Here is an 18,805-nt window from a genome sequence, read left to right as displayed (position 1 = left end):
GACACTTTATTCTACAGATTCATCCATTCGAATAATTTACAAGTGTTCTGGAAAGAAGTGTGTCATTTGGTACAGTCATGGGGAAAATAGAAGCAGGGTTAAATCAGCACACTTCCAATTTAATAGTTTTAACAACTGCAAGCCTCCCCCGCAGAGTCGATAAACAACAGGTCGGATGAACATGCAAATGGCAAATGTGCCTATAGACAGGCAAACTATTAAACCAGTATGAACACAAAAAGTTAGATTAGTGAATAAACTACTTTTAGGAGGGTTTTGTAAGAGCTTATATACCAAGGATGTTTTTTTAAATGATCTTTTACCAAATTACCTTCCTCTTTCCAGAAAATCAATTCAAAATAGATCCCTAAAAAGAATAAAACGTATCTAAACAAAACTATATGTTAAATCTATCCTGTGCTATAGTAAATAATATAAATCAACAATTCCAAATTGACAGGGTGGCATCTTTAATCAATGTATTGTTGACAATATAGCAAGTTATGTTAGTTAAAATATCAGTCGTGTTGGGAGAGGATTTTGGGACAACCAACATATGCGTAAAACAACAACGACGAAAAAAAAGTATTCACAAACAGTTTAAGTCATGACACACACCGCAGGCATTCACACGGGACCACACACACACACACACACACACACACACACACACGCACGCACGCCGTACTGGCAGTCCAGTCAAGCAGGTTTGGATATTCTTCTGTTGGTACAAAAAAAGGTTTTGACAAAAATAATAAGTCGCATTATCTAGTGTTGCCCCTCTGATTTCAGTCAAACTACCTGATGTATGTACAGGTGAGAAGGCAGTATGGCCACATCGTTCGTAAATAAGGATATTTACTGGCATTTTCCTTCCTTCTTCATACAAATAATAATTGTCTGAGGTAAGAGCTGAGACAGTATCAAAAAAGTAAAATGAGAGTTTTACTGAAATGCACCCCGTAGTTGGAAAAGAAACACACAACTACTCCAAAAACCGCCAACACAGTGGGAAAAACTATAGGAGAATAAAGCAAAAAAGTGTGGAGTTGTTTCAGTGCAGTGCTAACTGTATTGTGAGGCGAGAGATGGGGACATCACAGGACTATTCGAGGTCTTTTCTTAAATCACAGAGAAAGTGACTAAGTGTGTTAGCTCGAGGGGCTAACATGTAGCAGACTGTGTGAACGACTCCCAAGGTCAAAACTATGTGAAGCTATGAATGTAAAGTGGCTAAATGTCGGGGAAAAGTGAGAGCCGGACAATACAATATTACCCACAGCATTAAACAATTAAGCTAGCCAGCAAACACCATGCTAGCAGCTCAGTGAGACTTAACTTTGAGCTAAATGCTATTGTGAGCATGCTAACATGCGCACACAGACAATGCTAACATGCTGCTGTTAAGCTATGTGACACATTGATGTGTTTATTAAAGATGGAACAACCATTAATAATTTGAGTACTTTAGACATACAGGCTATTTTTCATTAGCAGCTAATCCTAAACTTGCCAGCTCTACCATGTTCATCATCTTAGTTTAGCAAGTTAGCATGCTAACTACTGCTAACTAGCAAAACATACAATTGAAGCTCAAGGGGAATGTTGTTACTTTTGTTGGAATTTAGTAATAAATCCAAGTTGGAATTTGAATTTAGATAAGCAGGAGACACAGCCCAAAAACATTAGGTGAAATATTTAGCTCCTGGTCTTAAAACTATTTATCCTGTGATGTCTTTAGCTCCTCTTACATGAATCCACTTACTTTGCCCACAGGATATAAAAGTCACTACTGTACCACCACCTGTTTTTCACCACTCTGCGTCTCCTTTCAGGATAAAAGCTGGACAAAGTAAAAAGGAAGTATGTTCTCGATTCCCCCCTAACACCATGTTATTTTGCATAATAGGAATACTACACACACACACACACACACACACACACACACACACACACACACACACACACACACACACACACACACACACACACACACACACACACACACACACACACACACACACACACACACACACAGAGAACCAACATTTAACAAACATTTCAGCCCAGGAGCCACATAGTCTTTCATAAACACATAGTCTTCATTCCAGTGAAGAAAATTACAGCTTTTTTACATCAACACTTGGTCTTTTACAGCAAAAAATGGTTTCCAGAGCATTTACCATCGTGAAGACCCAATTTGAACATTTAAATTAAAGTCCGATATTGCCATTTTAGTTTGGAACGTTTTTGGGTTCTGATAAGAGATGGAAAATGTGCTTGTCATCTTTTTCTGATGTGTTATATTACCAAACGCTGGAGCTGTTTGATCTGATGTTTAAACAAGCCGGTCCCCCAAAAATAAATTTAAATCATCCGTGTGATTAGCAATTTTGGAATTTTGTGTTATGATTAGACCTCCATGATGTGAATGCTCTGTGGCCAACATAATGGCAAGTAGATGATCATTGTATACCTTTACAGGTGCACCCATAACATTTTTATTTGGTGAAGTAGGAGGAAGAAATATTCAGGCAGTGCTTGATAGAGGTTGGCCTTTTATAATCTGGGCCGCAGCTACTGATTGACAGCAGGAAACTGGGGAAAATGAATTCCTTCATCGCCCATAGGTACAGTAAGTGTTCACGATCTTCTATTTCCAACAGCTGTCCGCTGATGTTATCGGTGCTCCGTTGTATACAATGATCACCATGTTCTTCCTTCACATAAAAGACAAAGCTAAGTAGATTGAGACATGTATGTTTTTTAAAACAGATATGTACACAATACACGGGGCGCGGTCATTGGTGTGGGTTGTTGCTTCATATTTCACTTTCTCTCGTTCTCTCGTCTTTGACGCACCGTGTGTTTACTCCGCATGCAGCTGCCAGGAACTCGCTTACAATCATCTCTTTTGCTTTTGCAATATTGCATTCTTTCTTACATTGGAATCTGTCTAGCCTTTCAGTGCAACATGCTGAAGTTCAATTTTTGGGCAGTGCCGCGTGGGAGTGAAACAACACTTTATCGTCATCAACACAACTTCTACCCCTCTACAGCTCACTGTTACTCTCACACTCTTCATTCTCCCCCCTCCCACTCTGTTGGAGAAACAACTACAGTGTTTTGGAACTGAGGGTGAAGACAAGTGAATTTTAAGGGATGATTTTTTGGGATTATTTCAAGGGGTTCTCAAGCTTTGGGAGGGGGATTTATTAGCAGTGCACGCTACCTCTGAGGTGGGCGACGGAGGCCAAAAGGTGAAGGGTTTGAGGGGAGGAGGGAGGGGTTTGTTTAGGGGGTATGGGTGGATGCTGCACTCAGTAAAGTGTTTCGATATCGCTGTCCGTGAGCTTGGCATTGTCTCTGACTTCGTCAAATGTGTACGACTTCACGATCTTCCCGTTCTGAAAGACGGTGTGCAGCAGGTCCTGGAGATGAAAGGAGAGGATCGAGGTTAAATGCAAATAAGGAAACAAAATGAAGGACAGTCGAGAATGAAGAGAAAGGAGAAACAGAGTGGAGTCGAGAGAAAAGGTAGGTCACTGAAATGTATTTATTTTTGCTAGACTCGTCTTTGAGTGTCTGAGAGCTACTGTAGGCATTGAACTCACCACGCCATACTCCTCCAGGTCACCCTTGCCCTCTTCCAGGGTGACAAAGTCTCCGCTCTGGGTCCGGTGCAGGGACAGGCGACCTTTCTTTGACCTCTTGTTGGGGTCCGCCACCGGGTCTTTGAACACATTCACCTTTAAAGCAGAGGAAAACAAATCAGATTTTCAACACCAAAGTCAAAGATGAACTATTACTTTTATTTGTTTTTAAGATATTTGTGTTTATTCTCACCCCCAGTCCGTTAGTAACCACATAGCTGCATTTGAAGGAGCAGTTGAGCAGATCTCGGGTCAGCTTCTGCAGCAAAGCCCCTCCGGAACCGAAGGAAATATTCTCAATGGACCACCTGTGCTGCTTCATGCCCTCCACGATCTGAGGTGGAAATTAAACACAGTTACAACCTACGTCTCCTTGTACATGGCATCAGTAAGTCAGCAGCATTAGTACCTCTTGCAGTGTGTTGATATCAACTCCGTCTCCCTGTATGACTCTGATGTAAGGAGGGAGAACCTTATAGCCTTTGGAGTTCTCCTCTGGAGTAAACTTCTTACCCAGGATCTCCAAAACCTGAATCAAGACAGGTGTCAACAGAGAGAGAAAAAGTTAGCGTCCTGGCTTTAATCAAGTCTTGCTCCACAGTAGACTAATACGAGAAAAGTATTGCTCTATCCTGCTGTTATAAGCAGTATAGTACTTCCTAGTACTAAAGAATGACAGACCTCTCAGCCCCAGTCTCCTTAATTACCTCTTTACAAATAAAGCTCTCGTTATATATTGACTCCATATCAAGAATAAAAGAAAAGTCATTATTTTGGTATTTTGTCACACTCATTTTAATCCAGGACTAGCCTTGTACCTTCAGAACGGTATCCAGCGGGTTCCCTGAGTCCGGCCTCACCACCAGCGGCGCGTCTGCACTGCGTGCCACGATCAGCGACCTCAGGTCCTCCCCCCAGATCTTCTCGCAGGCGTTGTAGATGTCGTAGCTGTCGCTGACGATGGACACGGGCACGTTGGGGAACTGCTTGATGATGTGCTCGAAGGCGTCTTTCTCGTGGTCCTTCCCCCACGCTGTGATGGTGCTGCAGAGCGAACGGCACACTGTCAGTCAACACTATGTCAGCCAACATAAGCTTCCATACGACTGAACCCCAACAGGCTTTGATCAGATGTGAGTACCACAGATCGGCCAGCAGAGGGCAGTGTCCTCCAGGTATTGCTTTCGGATGACACTACACACATTTTCTTTTTTTCAAATGTAGATACCCACACTATAAAAAGGGGAACCCAATTTGTGTACTTTTCCATAGACAAATCTGATCTGAAGACAGTTTCTGTTTCACTAAGATATCTGAAATGCCTGCCATCACCCAAATACGATGAGAGCTCCTGAAATGTAGTTTAAAATCTTTGTTTCGTGACATTTTTTCAATGGAAACAGAATTAATCTCAGGCACTTTTTATTGTGTTTAAAGATTTTAATAAACGTCTCAATTGTACCGTCTGATTCAGTCAGACCATAACGAAACCCTTACTTAAATGTATTTTAATGTACGTTTCTCAGAGACTCTCCAGTTATCACTCCAAGGCACACTGATGCTTTGAAGGTGACACACCTCTTCCCTCTGCATCAATATCAAAGTGGAAATTCACTGCGACCCCTCCCTCTGAGGTGGAAACCACACAGACTTCAGGAGGTGAGCCATTACATAACGGTTACTATGACAGCTACTGCCACCATCCCACAATGCACTTGTGTGGAGATGAAGGGTGCGCTGGAGCAGCAGTAACTGCCCTGGTGGCTAGGAAGAAGGGACGAGAGCAAAACAGAAAGAGGGTGTGTGTGTGTGTGTGTGAGTGTGTGTGCACACAGAAAAGATGGATGAGGGCCATAAAACAGCACCAGAGACACGCGAGGGCCAGTGCTTGTGCGTCAGGACAGCAGCCAATCAAAAGCTTCACCTCCAGCCAATCACAGCCCCCCTCACAAAGGGAGGCAGATGAAGCAGATAATGAGTGTGAGGGTATCCATCGGGGAGCAGAATAACACCAACCTCAGCCAAATGACAAGTAAATTCTCACTCATGCTGATCAATTCCCTCCGTCAACAGCTTTGGCGGGGAACCAACTGTAATTTGAAACAAGTTTTCCTATCTTGGAAATCAATTTGGCTTCAGGGTGAAAAAGTTATCTCTCAGACTTGTCTCTCGGCCAGGACATGGGAGTATCTGAGCAGAGATGAATAGAGCCGAGTCGTGCCTGCTGTACCCCTCCGCACTCTGGGGGAATGTGAATGCATTATGGCGATCATTAGCATTGTGCACAGGAGTTTGCAGCCTCCAGGGGCTAGCGCTCTGCAAACCTAGCACGTACCTTCAAAAAGATTGGCTTGTTGAAAAATGTACCCATCTTCGTCCCTCCCTAAGTTACTCAGCTGCTCAAACATTCATCAACGTTGTCATCATCCCATAACGTGACTAGTGAAACCACACATCTCTCAGAAGTGGTGCAGGAATGAGTCTTAAACCAGGAAATAAGTTAGCATTTTTAGCATTCCAGGTTCCCACCGAACGTTAGCCGCCTGTAGCTTAGCGGTGTTGTCTTGAACTGATGCGGGCAAGATGTAGTTTCTTTCTAGCGTAACGTTAGCTTTTTACTTCTGCCGATTGCATTTAAGCTTCCAACTATCATTAAAAATTAAGTGTGTACCTGTGCTCTGCGGCAGGCACTGAGAAGCCGGGTACGGGGTCCTTGGTGCCGTAGTACTTCTTAATGACTCCGATGCCGGCGACCGTGTCTGTGCCCTTGAAGTTGACCAGATGGGCGGAGGCCCCGATGCCCGCAGTCTGCAGGGAGGAGGAAGATATTTATCATGGCATACAAAGAAGTGTATTCAGTTTAATTTACTGTGTCATTCCCGTATTGATCGTGATGAATACAGTGCGAGTGTACCTCTTGTGAGGAGACGCCCCTGTAGCCGAAGTCATGAAGTTTATACGCTAGCTTCTCCAGGTTCCCAGAAGTCTCCAGGAGGTACTTGGCGAGGATCTTCTTCTGCTCCCTGGAGTTGGTTGCCACTGTGATGGGGTACCAGATCTGCACCAGGATGGTCTGATGGAGGGAGAGAAGGACAGCCCAGTTTACTACACCTTTCATTTAATTAACGATGTCAGATCACTTTCCTGCTAACGCTGAATTCCTCTTCATCTTTCATGCACGTATGATTACAAATACATCTCAACCCTTGGACCGAAAAACCCTTTTCAGAGCCCGTTTAATCAAACATTTCCAAGTGAACGTTAAAGTCAGCACAAGTTGCGGGTGATTTTTCAGCTCTGAACAGACCGATGAGTGTCGGGTCCGATCATCCTGCGTATTTAACTTGTTTGAATACCCCAAACTAACGGGCTCCGAGGGATCAGAGGGGGCCGCTTGTTCCCTCTGCACACATACATTCCTCCATGCCTCATGTCAACTCGGACCACAGTCAAAACAAGTGGGATTATCAGTCCTCAACGCCAGCTTGGAAATCTACTAGTGATCCATGGTAGTACAAACATCCCCCCTTTTCCTTCATTATCGGTATCAGGGCTGCAGAATGACTCAACATTTTATCGAAAATGCAATATGGACTAGTGCAATATCCAAATAGCAATAGGAGCATTGTGTTTAAAGGCTAAATATATAAAAATATCACTCTTAATTAAGTCCTGTGCGGAAAAGGCTCAGCTAACGATGATGAGATAATGTTTCAAAATGATAATTCCCTCTAATATTGTGAATAATCTCCCAATTTTGCATTATTACAATCAATGATAATTTAACTAAGAGTTATCATGCAGTCCTTCCTTTTGAATTCAGTGTGTGTCTGATCATCTATGCTTCTGTACATGTCAACGTCTGATCTAATACACACTAATATAAAAATATCATTTTGTCTAAATCAGGTTGGATTACATATCAAATCACAACCACTCCCTTTCTAGTTAGGGAAATTAATCTAACGTGGTTCAGACAAGCTGTTATCGGATCATTTTGAGAGTGCGTGCAATAGGACTGACAGCTAACTACGTGTGTGTGGAACCTCATTAGCAGCAGATGAAGAGAGAGAGCAAGCTTTACCAACATTTAAGAACCAGGAAGTGAAAGAGATTTCTGGAAAACGTTTATTTCAAATTCCCCAAATAACTCTGCCGACTAATACTATGCAGTGTGTGTTTTCCCCCTCAGACTTAATCGTAATCTAAACTTTAATATCATGTGACTGCAAAGCAAGGCCAACACCCAGCCATACACACACACACACACACGATCATGTGCCCCTTGCCTCATCTGCATGTCGACCTTTACTTGCGTTTAACAGGATATAGTGAAGCAAGCAGAAACAAATCAAACTGTTCCTGGGTTCAATTGAATAGTCTCAGAATAAAGCTGGACATTTCTACAATCAGAAATAGATTTATTGATCATCCTGTGACGGAAAAAGAGCAAGAAAGACATTCAACACACAAAGTAAAAGAAAGTGAAAGAAGCAGCGACAGTGACTCATCAGGCTACACATGATATGTTTGAATGGGGTAAGAGGGACAGAGGGACAGGGAGGCAGAGTGGAGACGATGCAGCTCACGGTAAATGAGTTTCGCTGCAGCGAGTCATTGAGGACAGTCTGTCATGCAGCATTAAATGCATGAGATCTTCCTCATCTCGGGGAAAGGACTCAGCACTGAGGAAGCTGCATCCGACACCAGTCTGTGTGCTTCAGATCACTAAAAGCTTTTTTACTGCTGTGCTTTTCCCTACAAAACCCCCCACCAACGCTATGCTGTTGATCCATTTCAAACATGCTTTGTCACGACAGGTGGTTATATTCACTCGTGGCATCTGATGCCTCATTTGACATTTTGTGAGATATGCCGCTCAGCTTTCTTGCCAAGAATTGGATTGAAGGGACATTATTTTGATTGTTGGGGTTTTCCCTTTCCTGTAGTGTGTTATATTTGGGGTTTTTGGGCATGTAAATGGTCTGCAAAGGGTTAGGGTCCCCTGGTTTTTTTTAGACTGGCTCTCTGAAACATTGTACGTGATAGGCTCAGGGGTGGGACATCTGTAAGAGATTGATCAGAGCAGACTGGGCTCTGGTTTCAGACAGAGGGTGGAAAGAGGAGGAGAGCTTCTTGAACACTAAAGCATGGAAACATGTCCCAGTAGAGGCACAAGTTAGAGGAATATGTCCTCTTTCACTGCACCAGCGCGGCTTCAGTAAAAGATAGAAGGCTACATTTTACACCAACTGGTCCTCCCTCTCTTCAACAGCCTTTAATTAAATCAAAACGCAAATTAAATAAAGTTGACACACATTGCTTACACTTCCATGGATTTTTCTAGCGCCTTTCTTTAGCACGGTGCTGCAGTTACAGTCCATCTCTAAGCGGTAGTTAAGCAATAAGCCCTGGCAGTGAGATTTAAGAGGAGAGGTGTCACTGGGCGCACCGCCAAGCCCAATAGTTTACAGCTTTTATAAAACTGTTAACTCTCCATTGTGATAAAAAAGGGCCGTATTTAGTCTTAAATCGATAATCAAATAAAGATAACCGTTAAATCTCACTGGTGTGCCTAGCAATGAAGCTCCAATGGCAGTTTAAGGAGCACATTAAAGTCTCAACTGTAATATGGGGGCGTGGGGGGGTCAATACAAATATATAGCAGTCAACAGAGGATTAGCCAGACGCAACCAGCAGCATCCCTCCCAGCCCAATGCACTCTTATTGACCGTAGATAAACAAGAGGACGGACAAAACAAACATACCTCCACCCAGTTGGTGAGCCAGTAGCACTCGGGGTCCGTGCTCTCCACCGTGAACAGGACGTTGCCCCGAGGAATGACACTCCCCTCCGGCACTGCCTTGATCTCAATAGGCAGGTGGCCGTTGTACTTCTGTAATCACACACACAAATATCCCATTCAATATCAGAGCGACACTGGCACAGATGCCTTTCATTCATGACCTCGGTTTAGATTGGGTGATGCAGAAAAGCTGAAAAAGGAACGTGACACACATTTGGAGGCGATATCTGGAACGACTCAAACTAACATGAGTGGACAGGCAGTGAGATCATACAAAATATACATACTTCCTGCATTTTAGACCCGATTTAAAGAACATTTTGTGTTGCATTTCACTTTAAAATGTATGCAACGGATAAAGGAATCACAGTAGCAGATCAAACCACGATCAAAAGTTTGAAATATTTCTAATGTTGTTGCTGAAAATGGGCTCATAGTGATCTGTGAGAAACGTGATTTAGCGATGGGTTATTAACACTTCACCTGACTCGAGAAAAGACTGTCAGAACAGTTCTGTGCTCTCTCCAAGGTGCTGAAACACTCCCTCACAATAACCAGAAATATGCACTTTTCTCTGATATTTCAACGGGCTGCGATTTATTCTTTAATCTGACGTTAATCTCTAACTAGTTCTGCTTTTCTCTCCCTCTATGGAAGTCTGCAGCACAAATGTGGTGCAGATTTCTCTCTATGTGTAGGCACACATGCAGAAAGTGTTTCTAGAAGACTCTTAGCCACCCTCTGGAAACTTCTGCTTTATTTATAGCCCCTCTTTGCTGCTGCAGACCGTGTACCTTATGGCAGTAATCTGATTACAAGCTTGCGCCATTATGCGTTTCCTGACTGTGTGTGTTGACATGTCCGAGGCAGACCTTTAGCCCTCAGAATGTGCCAACATTAAAGAGTACGGGCACGGATATATGTAGTTCTAACTTTCCTCTCGATGCATGACAACTAGTTTCTCATTCTTGCAAAGACGTGTTAGGCACTTCTCGTACCTCCAAGATGTAAGTCCAGCCCTTCTCGTTGAAGACATCGTCCTGGAAGTGTTCTCTGTAAACCTCCTTGGCCTCCTGGATCTTCTCTGGGGTCACTACCTTTCCTGAGAGAGAAGCACAACAAGGTTCAGAAAGTGATAGAGCGCAGGCACAGGAATGCTCCTCTACCGTCCACCGTGGCGATTCAATTAGAGGCATCCCATGCATGGTGAAAAGGCCTCTTTATTCGCACTAATGTACCTCCTTTCAAGTCCTCAGACTATGGAAACGGTTGCACACAACAAACCAAAACAGGGAAGAACATAAACTAAGCTTGGTATTTCCATATCAAAGGTAAATATCCGGCCTGGCTCCGTTCAAAGGTAGCAATAATAGAAATAACACTAATACCGCTGTATCTTAAATCCTTGTTATACAGGGATATGAGTATGCCTTCTGCTGGTTGCCTGGCAACATCAAAGACTAAATACTTTTTGGGAGAGTGAATAAAACCTTTAAAGTAATATCCTATGGTATACAGGTATCTCTTTTGACTCATTCAGGCTTCCTGCCGCACCTTTCCCACAGCTGGAGAAGAGTTGATTTCCCTCCCTGTTTGTGTCATGATGCACACTTTTGGGTCCATACGCACGAGGATCAGGCATGCATCTCTAACGGTCGGGCTCCTCATTGAGCTGTGAGGGACGCTGCAGACAGCTGGTCTTTCTGCCTCATACGGCGGGTGAGCAGCTGTGCTTTTGTCTTCCTCTCGCTCTGTTCTGCCTGGCTCTCCCGTCTCCCCCGCACCTCTGCTAGCACACCGTGAAATCCTCTTAAGAGACAGGAGGGGAGATGCATGCCATTCTTTTTCTTTTGACTCCTTGTCTTTGCTCTCTCTCTCTCTCTTTCTCATGTCCCTCGGGATGACGCCGACAAACGTGCACCTTTACAAAACTCGAGTTAATTGCGGCGGTGCATTACTCTCGCTTATCAGTCCCTTCTTAATCTGCCGGCTCTGTGCTGCTAATCATCGTGAAGCACCTTCTTGGAAAAAGGCCCGTCTGTGCAGGCCACAAGTGTCCTTAAGCAATGCACTGAATCTAGAGCGAGTTCTGCAGCTGACCTTGCAATACTCTGACCTTGTCCTGAAAGAGGGGGAGAGTGAAGAAAAAGGAATGCTCTCACGGGGACATCATTAAAGGCTTTTGGTATGTGGGCTGATTGTAAACGGAGACGCGCTGGACAACAGCAGGACAGAGTGCTGGGCAGCTCCCGTATTTGACTCGTTTAGTTGACTGGAAGCACATTTATATTTGCACAACCATTAAGAATCATTAACAGAGGTAAAGCTGCAAAGTCATTGAGACGGGCTGAAGCGGCTGCTGCTCATGGGGCAGGTATGCAGAGAGAGTGTTGATCCCACCTCCTGACAACACGTGGAGGTGTCATGAAGCTACATCACAAAACAGGCATCCCACTGACCTTTCAGGTATTTGTTGAGGATGTACTGCAGGCCGTAGAAGACGGTTTTGTCATATTTGACTTTTCTGCTTTTGGTTGGGTCGGTCCTCCGCTCACGGCACTCAAAGTAGGAGTACACTTTACTCGTGTTGGGGGGGTACTGTTTGTAATGTGTGACCTGCAGAGACAGAGAAAACATCAGGGGGGATTAGACGGATTATCATGGCCATTTAAACGAATAAACAGATTCATATTGGGACATCTCCGTCAGTTTATTCTTATCCACTGCAAGGGTCAAAAAGGATATATTTGAAAGTCCCTCGAAGCAATTTTCTGACTGAGACTAAATGAAATGAAATGATCTTGACAGGTACCAGAACAACAGGTTGTTTGCAAGCTCATTGCTGCACCTCAATGCGGATACTTCCCTAGGTTCCCTGCCATGTCGTTCCCAGTAAACACTAGCATTGTCTGTAATCGCACACGGCTACTGCGCCCTCGTCCGAGGTGACGATCACCACTGTTAGCTAGCTAGCAACGTAGTTTGTGGTAGAAAAGCATCACAGTGCTTCTTTAACCCTAAACAATTAACAGGGGATCTTTGTTTAAACCAGTATAGAGGTAGAATCACATTCTGCTATGTAGCCAAGATAGTAGTCTGATTTTTACTCGAGTGAACCATCCGGGTACTTGTAGTGCTCCACATTTGCCATACTTTGCAATGGGAAGCAGTTATGCATTCAAGTTATCTCATGTAGCTAAAGAAGTACGCAAATGAAGACACGGTACACGTGTATTCCCTGAACTGTATGGAGGATTTGAGTCATCCAGGGCTTGTTAAATCTTGGCATTACAATAAAGAGTAGTGTAAGAGTTACTGACAGACGCCTTACAGAGGAGGTGTTGAAACCCTTTATGTTAATTATGTATTCTTTGTGTAAAGCTGCTAGATAACACGGAGTCATATGCAATGCAGATTAGTCTTATCACATAAAGTTGTCGGACGCTGAGGCGGTTTTGGGATGCATATGCAACAATAAAGCATACTTTAACATAGCTTTTGAGGGTCAACTCAAGGACGCCGGACCAAAGCCGTAATGGTTTATTTGATCAGTGTTTAGAGCGCCAGTTCAACAAAACACCCATCAATCAAGATCTTGTGTTAAGCCAAATATTACATATCTGAAATGTCGCAATCAGGGCAAGGGAAGTCAGACTTTTCCCACGCATACCCGCTCTCTATTATTCAGAAAACAACATCATCAGTGGGGTGTGTGTGTGTTTGTAGTGATTTCCTGATCGACTGTCAACTGACTGAGACAAAACAAAGTGTGTAAGACATGTCCAGGCTTGTTCCACACACTGAGGGAAACAAACCCGAGGAGGCGAAGTGTACCACACAGAGAGGAGAAGACAGTCAGCTGGAGCCATCTGGTCGAGAATTAAAACCCAAAGTGAACCGAGGGATTTCCACTGAGAACACCCGAGGCATTTCAGGGTCAACTTCCAGGAATAAAGGTCCACAGATTGATGGGAACGGGCTACAGCTAACTGACTTATTTGGTAATGTGATATTTCAATAGTTTACTCGCAGAGGCGGCAGGGGTTCAATCTCTCCAACAAAGACTGCACATCTTACGGTCACATTTAGGGGGATAATACGAAGCAGAAATGATGAAGGAAAACATACACGAGTCAAGGGGTTCTAACCACACGTAATTTCTGTCGGAAGCAGAGGAATCAACCTGTGAAAATGACTTAAAGTAAAGATCACAATCTAGAAAAAGTTGGCACTCTTGTCATGAATAGTTCGTCCCCTCAGTTCGGGAAGAAGTTTGAATTAAATGTCAATGAACGACTCAATTACTTTGACCCTGTCCGTGTCCTTTCCTCTGGGCTTTCGTGGACTCAAAATAGAGCTGAGTGTCACACAACATGACACTGCGCCTGACCACGTGTGTGTGTACACATTCACTGGCCCACATGCCCATGTAGATACACAAACACACACACCAGATATGTAACCGTCTCTAGTTTGCAGCGTGCACTATGCAGACCTCTTCATGCATTATCTTATAACGACACTGTTCTGATCTGCTTCAATAAAACTCTGAGTGACGGTGAGATTAATAACAAACTAGGTTCCACTCTCCTTCTCATTATGCAACATTATAGCATCATAAAAACAAATGGGACATTATGTAATAAGAAGGAAAGGGATCCTAGTTGATAATAAATCATACAGTCTTGGTCATAGAGTTTTAAGATCAGGCATGTTTAGTGTGAACACAAAGGAATACCAGTCATTGAAGCTGCACAAATCAACCATTTCACTTAATGGTTTTGGTTCATTTGCAGTCAATTTCAGCCAAAGATGCTCTAGTATGCAAGTCTTTCACTTAGAACGTTTCCAAATACATCTTTAGAGCTTTGCTGATTTACAGAAATGTAATCTGCAACTACTTTGACAACCAACCAGCCATTCTAGTGATTTTTGATAGAAGAAAATTACATAAATGTCCACTTTCATCATGTGGATTCTGATACTCACACTCAAATAAACTCCATATCTTTGGGTTTTGGAGAAAACAAGACATTTGAAGACGCCATATTGGGTTGTGGTTGTCATTTTCAGGCATTTTATGGACAGAAATGATGAAAATAATCAGCAATAATGAAAATAATCATTATACAACTTGAACTCGTCTAGAGTGGAGCTGTCTCAGATAAACGTGGAGTCTCACCTTTAATCTTCTGACTCATTTTACTAGCCTCTGCACTATGAAACTAAGTAGCAATTAAGAATGAAACATCACAGAAAAAGTACATAAAGTCATTCATTTTCTGCCACAGTTTGTTATTTTAAATAAATGCTTATTATTTCTGTTGCCCTTGGACTTACTGCTGTGTCTTGAATGGGAGACAGCATTAGCAGCCCTTGAATGAAGGGACACCTTATCTGCCCACTAGAACGGATGCTTCTGCGCAAACATCTGAAGCATGCGGCGGCTGGCATGATGCTAAACGAGAGCATCCTATTGGCTAAATGTCACAGGTTAAAGCCTCGCTGTAGCCCTTCTGCTCTGTGGAAATGTTTCCCCCACAAATCCCAGACCCCTACCTACTTACCCACGGTAATTCTCTGGATCTAAGCTTCAGAAAAATGCCGCATAAATATGGTCATATGCCGACAAACCTGTGTTGTGGTACGAACAATGGTATCTCTGTACATTTAACAGACCCTAAAGACCGACAAAACACGTGTGCACGGCCCAGTCAAAAGACAATAGGGAAGTTTGGCTTTGGGGCTGAGCTGCTCTTTTTAATCCAAACAGGCGAAACATAAAGGCATCCAGGTGCAGCTTGATTTCATGTCCTGTGAACAGTGTTTGAATCTTATTGGTCAGTTAATTACCTCTTCTATCGTTACAAAGGTTATTGCACAGTCATGCACACACAACTACTTCATGCCACAATCAAAGCACACCCAAACACACTATGGCCGGGTCCCAAAATCAAAAAACGTAGTATAATACAGCAGCTGTATTTACAAAGTATGTGCCTTTATGTGCAATAAGGACACACTAATTCATCTTTGGTCCTTGAACTTCAGCTCCTTTGTCTGCTATGCAAAGGATTGTGGGTTGACTGCAAGCTGTAGGTAGTTTATCCTGATTTTTTGGCATAATGCATTTATGCCTTGGAGCTAACAAATACCCTTTCCGGCATACTGATTAGTATTTCACTATGCATCTCAAGATAACATTTGGATTCTTGTTGTCCCTTTGTTATATTCAAAACGAGTCCTGAAGAAGAACATAGGAGAGCTGATTTCAAAGTGTCTTCTAGCCTATTGTGTGTGAGTTGAGTATTTAAAGGTTAGAGTTTTTAGAGGTTGCTGCACACTACATAAATACAATTGGTAGGCTCTAGTTTTCCGACATCTGATCCTAAATGACGACCTTTAAGTTTACAATTGTGTTCGAAGAGGAAATAGCTGCGACTCCAGCTGGTACGGCAACACAGGTTTGCCTCGCAAAAACCTAACATGAAATTTGATCAGACACACAAACACGCTTAGTCATTTCCCCATTTATCTGAATTTGCTTCTTCTGTTGAGCTCTTAAGTATCTTGACATTTCAATAATCACATTTTTGTGTTTAGCTGCGTTAGATTAGACACACACCAGGTAGCTATCAAGAGAAAATGCAGCAGTTTGCCACGGAGCGACAAATAAAAGAGCATATGGAAGTCTTCGTAAAAGGGTTAAAGAAAGATACATAAAGTGTACAACAAAGGGATATAAATCATTGTTTTCAAATGGCTTTTTGTCACAACAAATTCACTTATCACAACCTTGAAATTATTAGAGATGCACTTTATCTGAAACCAAAACACCTCCCTCCCGTGAAATTAAAAACAAAAGTAAAAATATAACTACCATGCCATCCAGAACACTTCGCCCACACTTTCCTTTATGAATACAAGTGCTTCATACCTAAACAATTGTAAAACTACCTCTTTACTTTGCATTTCCCAAGCTTGGGTAGCTCAATTTCACGATAAAGCGCCTGTTTTACATGTTGATACACCCTATTTAAAAAAAAAAACCTCACTGAAAATCTCACACACTCAGAGCATGGCTGGCGGAGAATCAAAAGAAGAGTGTATATATAGACACTGGTTCAAGAAAAGTCACCCCGTTAAGAGATGTATCATATAAATAAAGCACAACTCTAACTGGTACCAGCTTTGACCGTCAATGCATCACATTTAGATATACAAGTAAACTTCAGTTGTTAAATCACATCCAAATTCATCTTATTACTCATTATTATTTGTGATTTAGAAGACCACAACAGAGGTACTTTCCAACCTCAGTTGACACTAATTTCCTCTAGAGCTTTAGATACAGGAAGTACGTAATGGTCACACATTTCTTTGTAATGTAGTTAAATCAGACTCCATTTACGCAGTTATGGGATCTCAGTATGAACCTCAGTGTTAAGCTTCACATCTTTCCTGTTAAGACTCAACCCTCTGCTGCTGTCCTGACTCCCCTTCCTGTCATTTCTGTCCCCATCAACCCATCACTGGCCTGTCACATGACTGCAGAACATGGCAACTGGCAACCACTTGCTACGTGGGATAAAACACTCCTGCAAGTGTATTTATGATCAGGGTACATTTTGCTGTTAGGAGTCGCCCCTTAAGGCACGCTCTTCTACATTACACATTGTTTCAGTCGACTATTAAAAAACGTTTTTATAGGCTTGCCAATTCTACAAATGACTTTGGACCCAGAAAAACCCAGAGGAGCCCACAGGGAAATGCCAAGGACTCAATTTAACTTTCGGTTTTGATTTCCTGTACGTGAGGCAATGGCACTGGTAGCTCCATGCCGGCTAACACGCCGCCTGGCTGGGCTTTTGAATAAGACTGAATGAGACTTTGTCCATGTGCAGCTCACCGGGCTTTCCATACAGCAGTAGCTAGCTAGTGGCTAATATTAGCTCTTTTTTTTATATCATCCCCATTGCCTCCTTTCTGCGCTTCCCGTGAGCTAGCAAGCTAACACAGCTAGCTTCATATTGTGACTAGCAAAGCCGGCTACGCAACAATCAGCCGGTTTAGATGTAAGTGAGCTAGCCTGAATAAGGATGCTCTCTTCAAGAATTTGGGTACCCCATCTTCCTACCCTTATCTTCCCAATTCGGCCTTCTGTGAACCGACAGAGACCGGCCACAGTGTGATGGCCTTGGGACCGGTGATGAAACCACCTTGACTTCATGTATTTTCCTCCATTATAAATGAGTACTGTACCTTGTATGAGTCGGTGGCTAACAAAATGTTGAAGTCGCTGTCTCTGTGCTCCATCTTTCCCTCCTCGGTTGTGAGTCAGCTGTCAGTGGATTCAGTGATGTGGTGTCGGGGACTCTCCAGCTCCTGTAGTGTAGCTGAGTTAGGGGGAAGGACCATGGGAAGGACGAGCGGAGAGACCCGGGCGGGGGAAGGGGCGGGCGGACCCGCGTCACAAAAACTCCGGCATCACTCGGGTATATTCGGTTCTGCTCGGCCAGCCAGCCCGGTTTAACGAGTGTCTATTCCTACAAAAATGATCGCTCAGTCTTCATTGTTTCACATCATAGAGAAACTTCCCTAGATAAACGACTAATCAAAATCAGACACTTGTAATAAATGTTTCCAATTTACATATTGCACACAAGTGTTTTTATTATTGCACATTGGTGTAATTACACAACAGTGATGTCTTAATCTGTGTTGCTGTGTGTGCATGCCATAAGCATGGTCTTCTTGTGATGACGATTGAATCAAAACTTTCATGGACTGATTAGATCATTTTTGTTAGTTATCCTCTATCTTTATGGTGCACATCACCATGTATGTTAATTTGGCACAATAATGACAAAGGCCAGTGCACATAATTAATTATTGCTTTATATTGCGCACCACTAGAAACAAGACAGTCATGACATTGAATAAGACATTTTCAGCTGGTCAGGAGCATGTGTAACAACAGGATTGAAGAAACCATGACAATTAATTAATTGATTTTGCATCAGAAGTGCACAGACATGGGCCACTCATATGTGCAGTTTTTAAACTCATCAGAAGGCGGCAGTGTTGGTCGTCAAATGTTACAATATCAGAAAGGACACCAATTTCTGGACTCATTGGTCTGGATACATACTGTATATTTAAAGGGTTTCATGTTTAAAGCAGAGTGTCAAAAAAAAGTGTTTGCATTTGCAAAGTCCTGCCTAGCAACACTCATGACTTAGTATGATGGGAATGACTGAGAAAAAAGTCCATATTCTCTGAATAGCACAAAAAAATGCAAAAGATAAATTCAGGAATAAAACAGAGTTATAGATGGTGTCTTAT

At 42.9% G+C, this 18,805-nt stretch overlaps 1 protein-coding gene across 1 annotated transcript; it reads right to left on the bottom strand.

The window, feature by feature from the left end:
* Positions 1 to 453: 453 nt before the first annotated feature.
* Positions 454 to 17,928, bottom strand: nampt1 (nicotinamide phosphoribosyltransferase 1). Its single transcript, XM_063905129.1, has 11 exons — positions 17,723 to 17,928; positions 11,920 to 12,076; positions 10,459 to 10,562; positions 9,422 to 9,550; positions 6,568 to 6,726; positions 6,325 to 6,461; positions 4,472 to 4,697; positions 4,063 to 4,182; positions 3,847 to 3,987; positions 3,615 to 3,749; positions 454 to 3,431 (listed from the first exon to the last, which is right to left on the bottom strand). Exons 1-11 carry the CDS (start codon positions 17,774 to 17,776, stop codon positions 3,321 to 3,323), a joined length of 1,473 nt encoding a protein of 490 aa, XP_063761199.1. The 5' UTR covers positions 17,777 to 17,928; the 3' UTR covers positions 454 to 3,320.
* Positions 17,929 to 18,805: the final 877 nt, after the last annotated feature.

This window comes from Eleginops maclovinus, chromosome 17 (assembly GCF_036324505.1).
Source record: "Eleginops maclovinus isolate JMC-PN-2008 ecotype Puerto Natales chromosome 17, JC_Emac_rtc_rv5, whole genome shotgun sequence".
Taxonomy (NCBI): Eukaryota; Metazoa; Chordata; class Actinopteri; order Perciformes; family Eleginopidae; genus Eleginops; species Eleginops maclovinus.
Note: the sequence above shows the minus strand (reverse complement) of the source record. Positions and strands in the feature narration are given on the sequence as shown.

Coding starts and splice junctions, on each gene's coding strand:
- nampt1 (XM_063905129.1), bottom strand. CDS start 17,776: ATGGAGCACAGAGACAGCGACTTCAACATTTTGTTAGCCACCGACTCA. Junction 10,563..11,919: donor CCTCAACAAATACCTGAAAG/GTCAGTGGGATG, acceptor CTTCTCTCTCAG/GAAAGGTAGTGACCCCAGAG. Junction 3,432..3,614: donor ACCTGGAGGAGTATGGCGTG/GTGAGTTCAATG, acceptor TTTCATCTCCAG/GACCTGCTGCACACCGTCTT.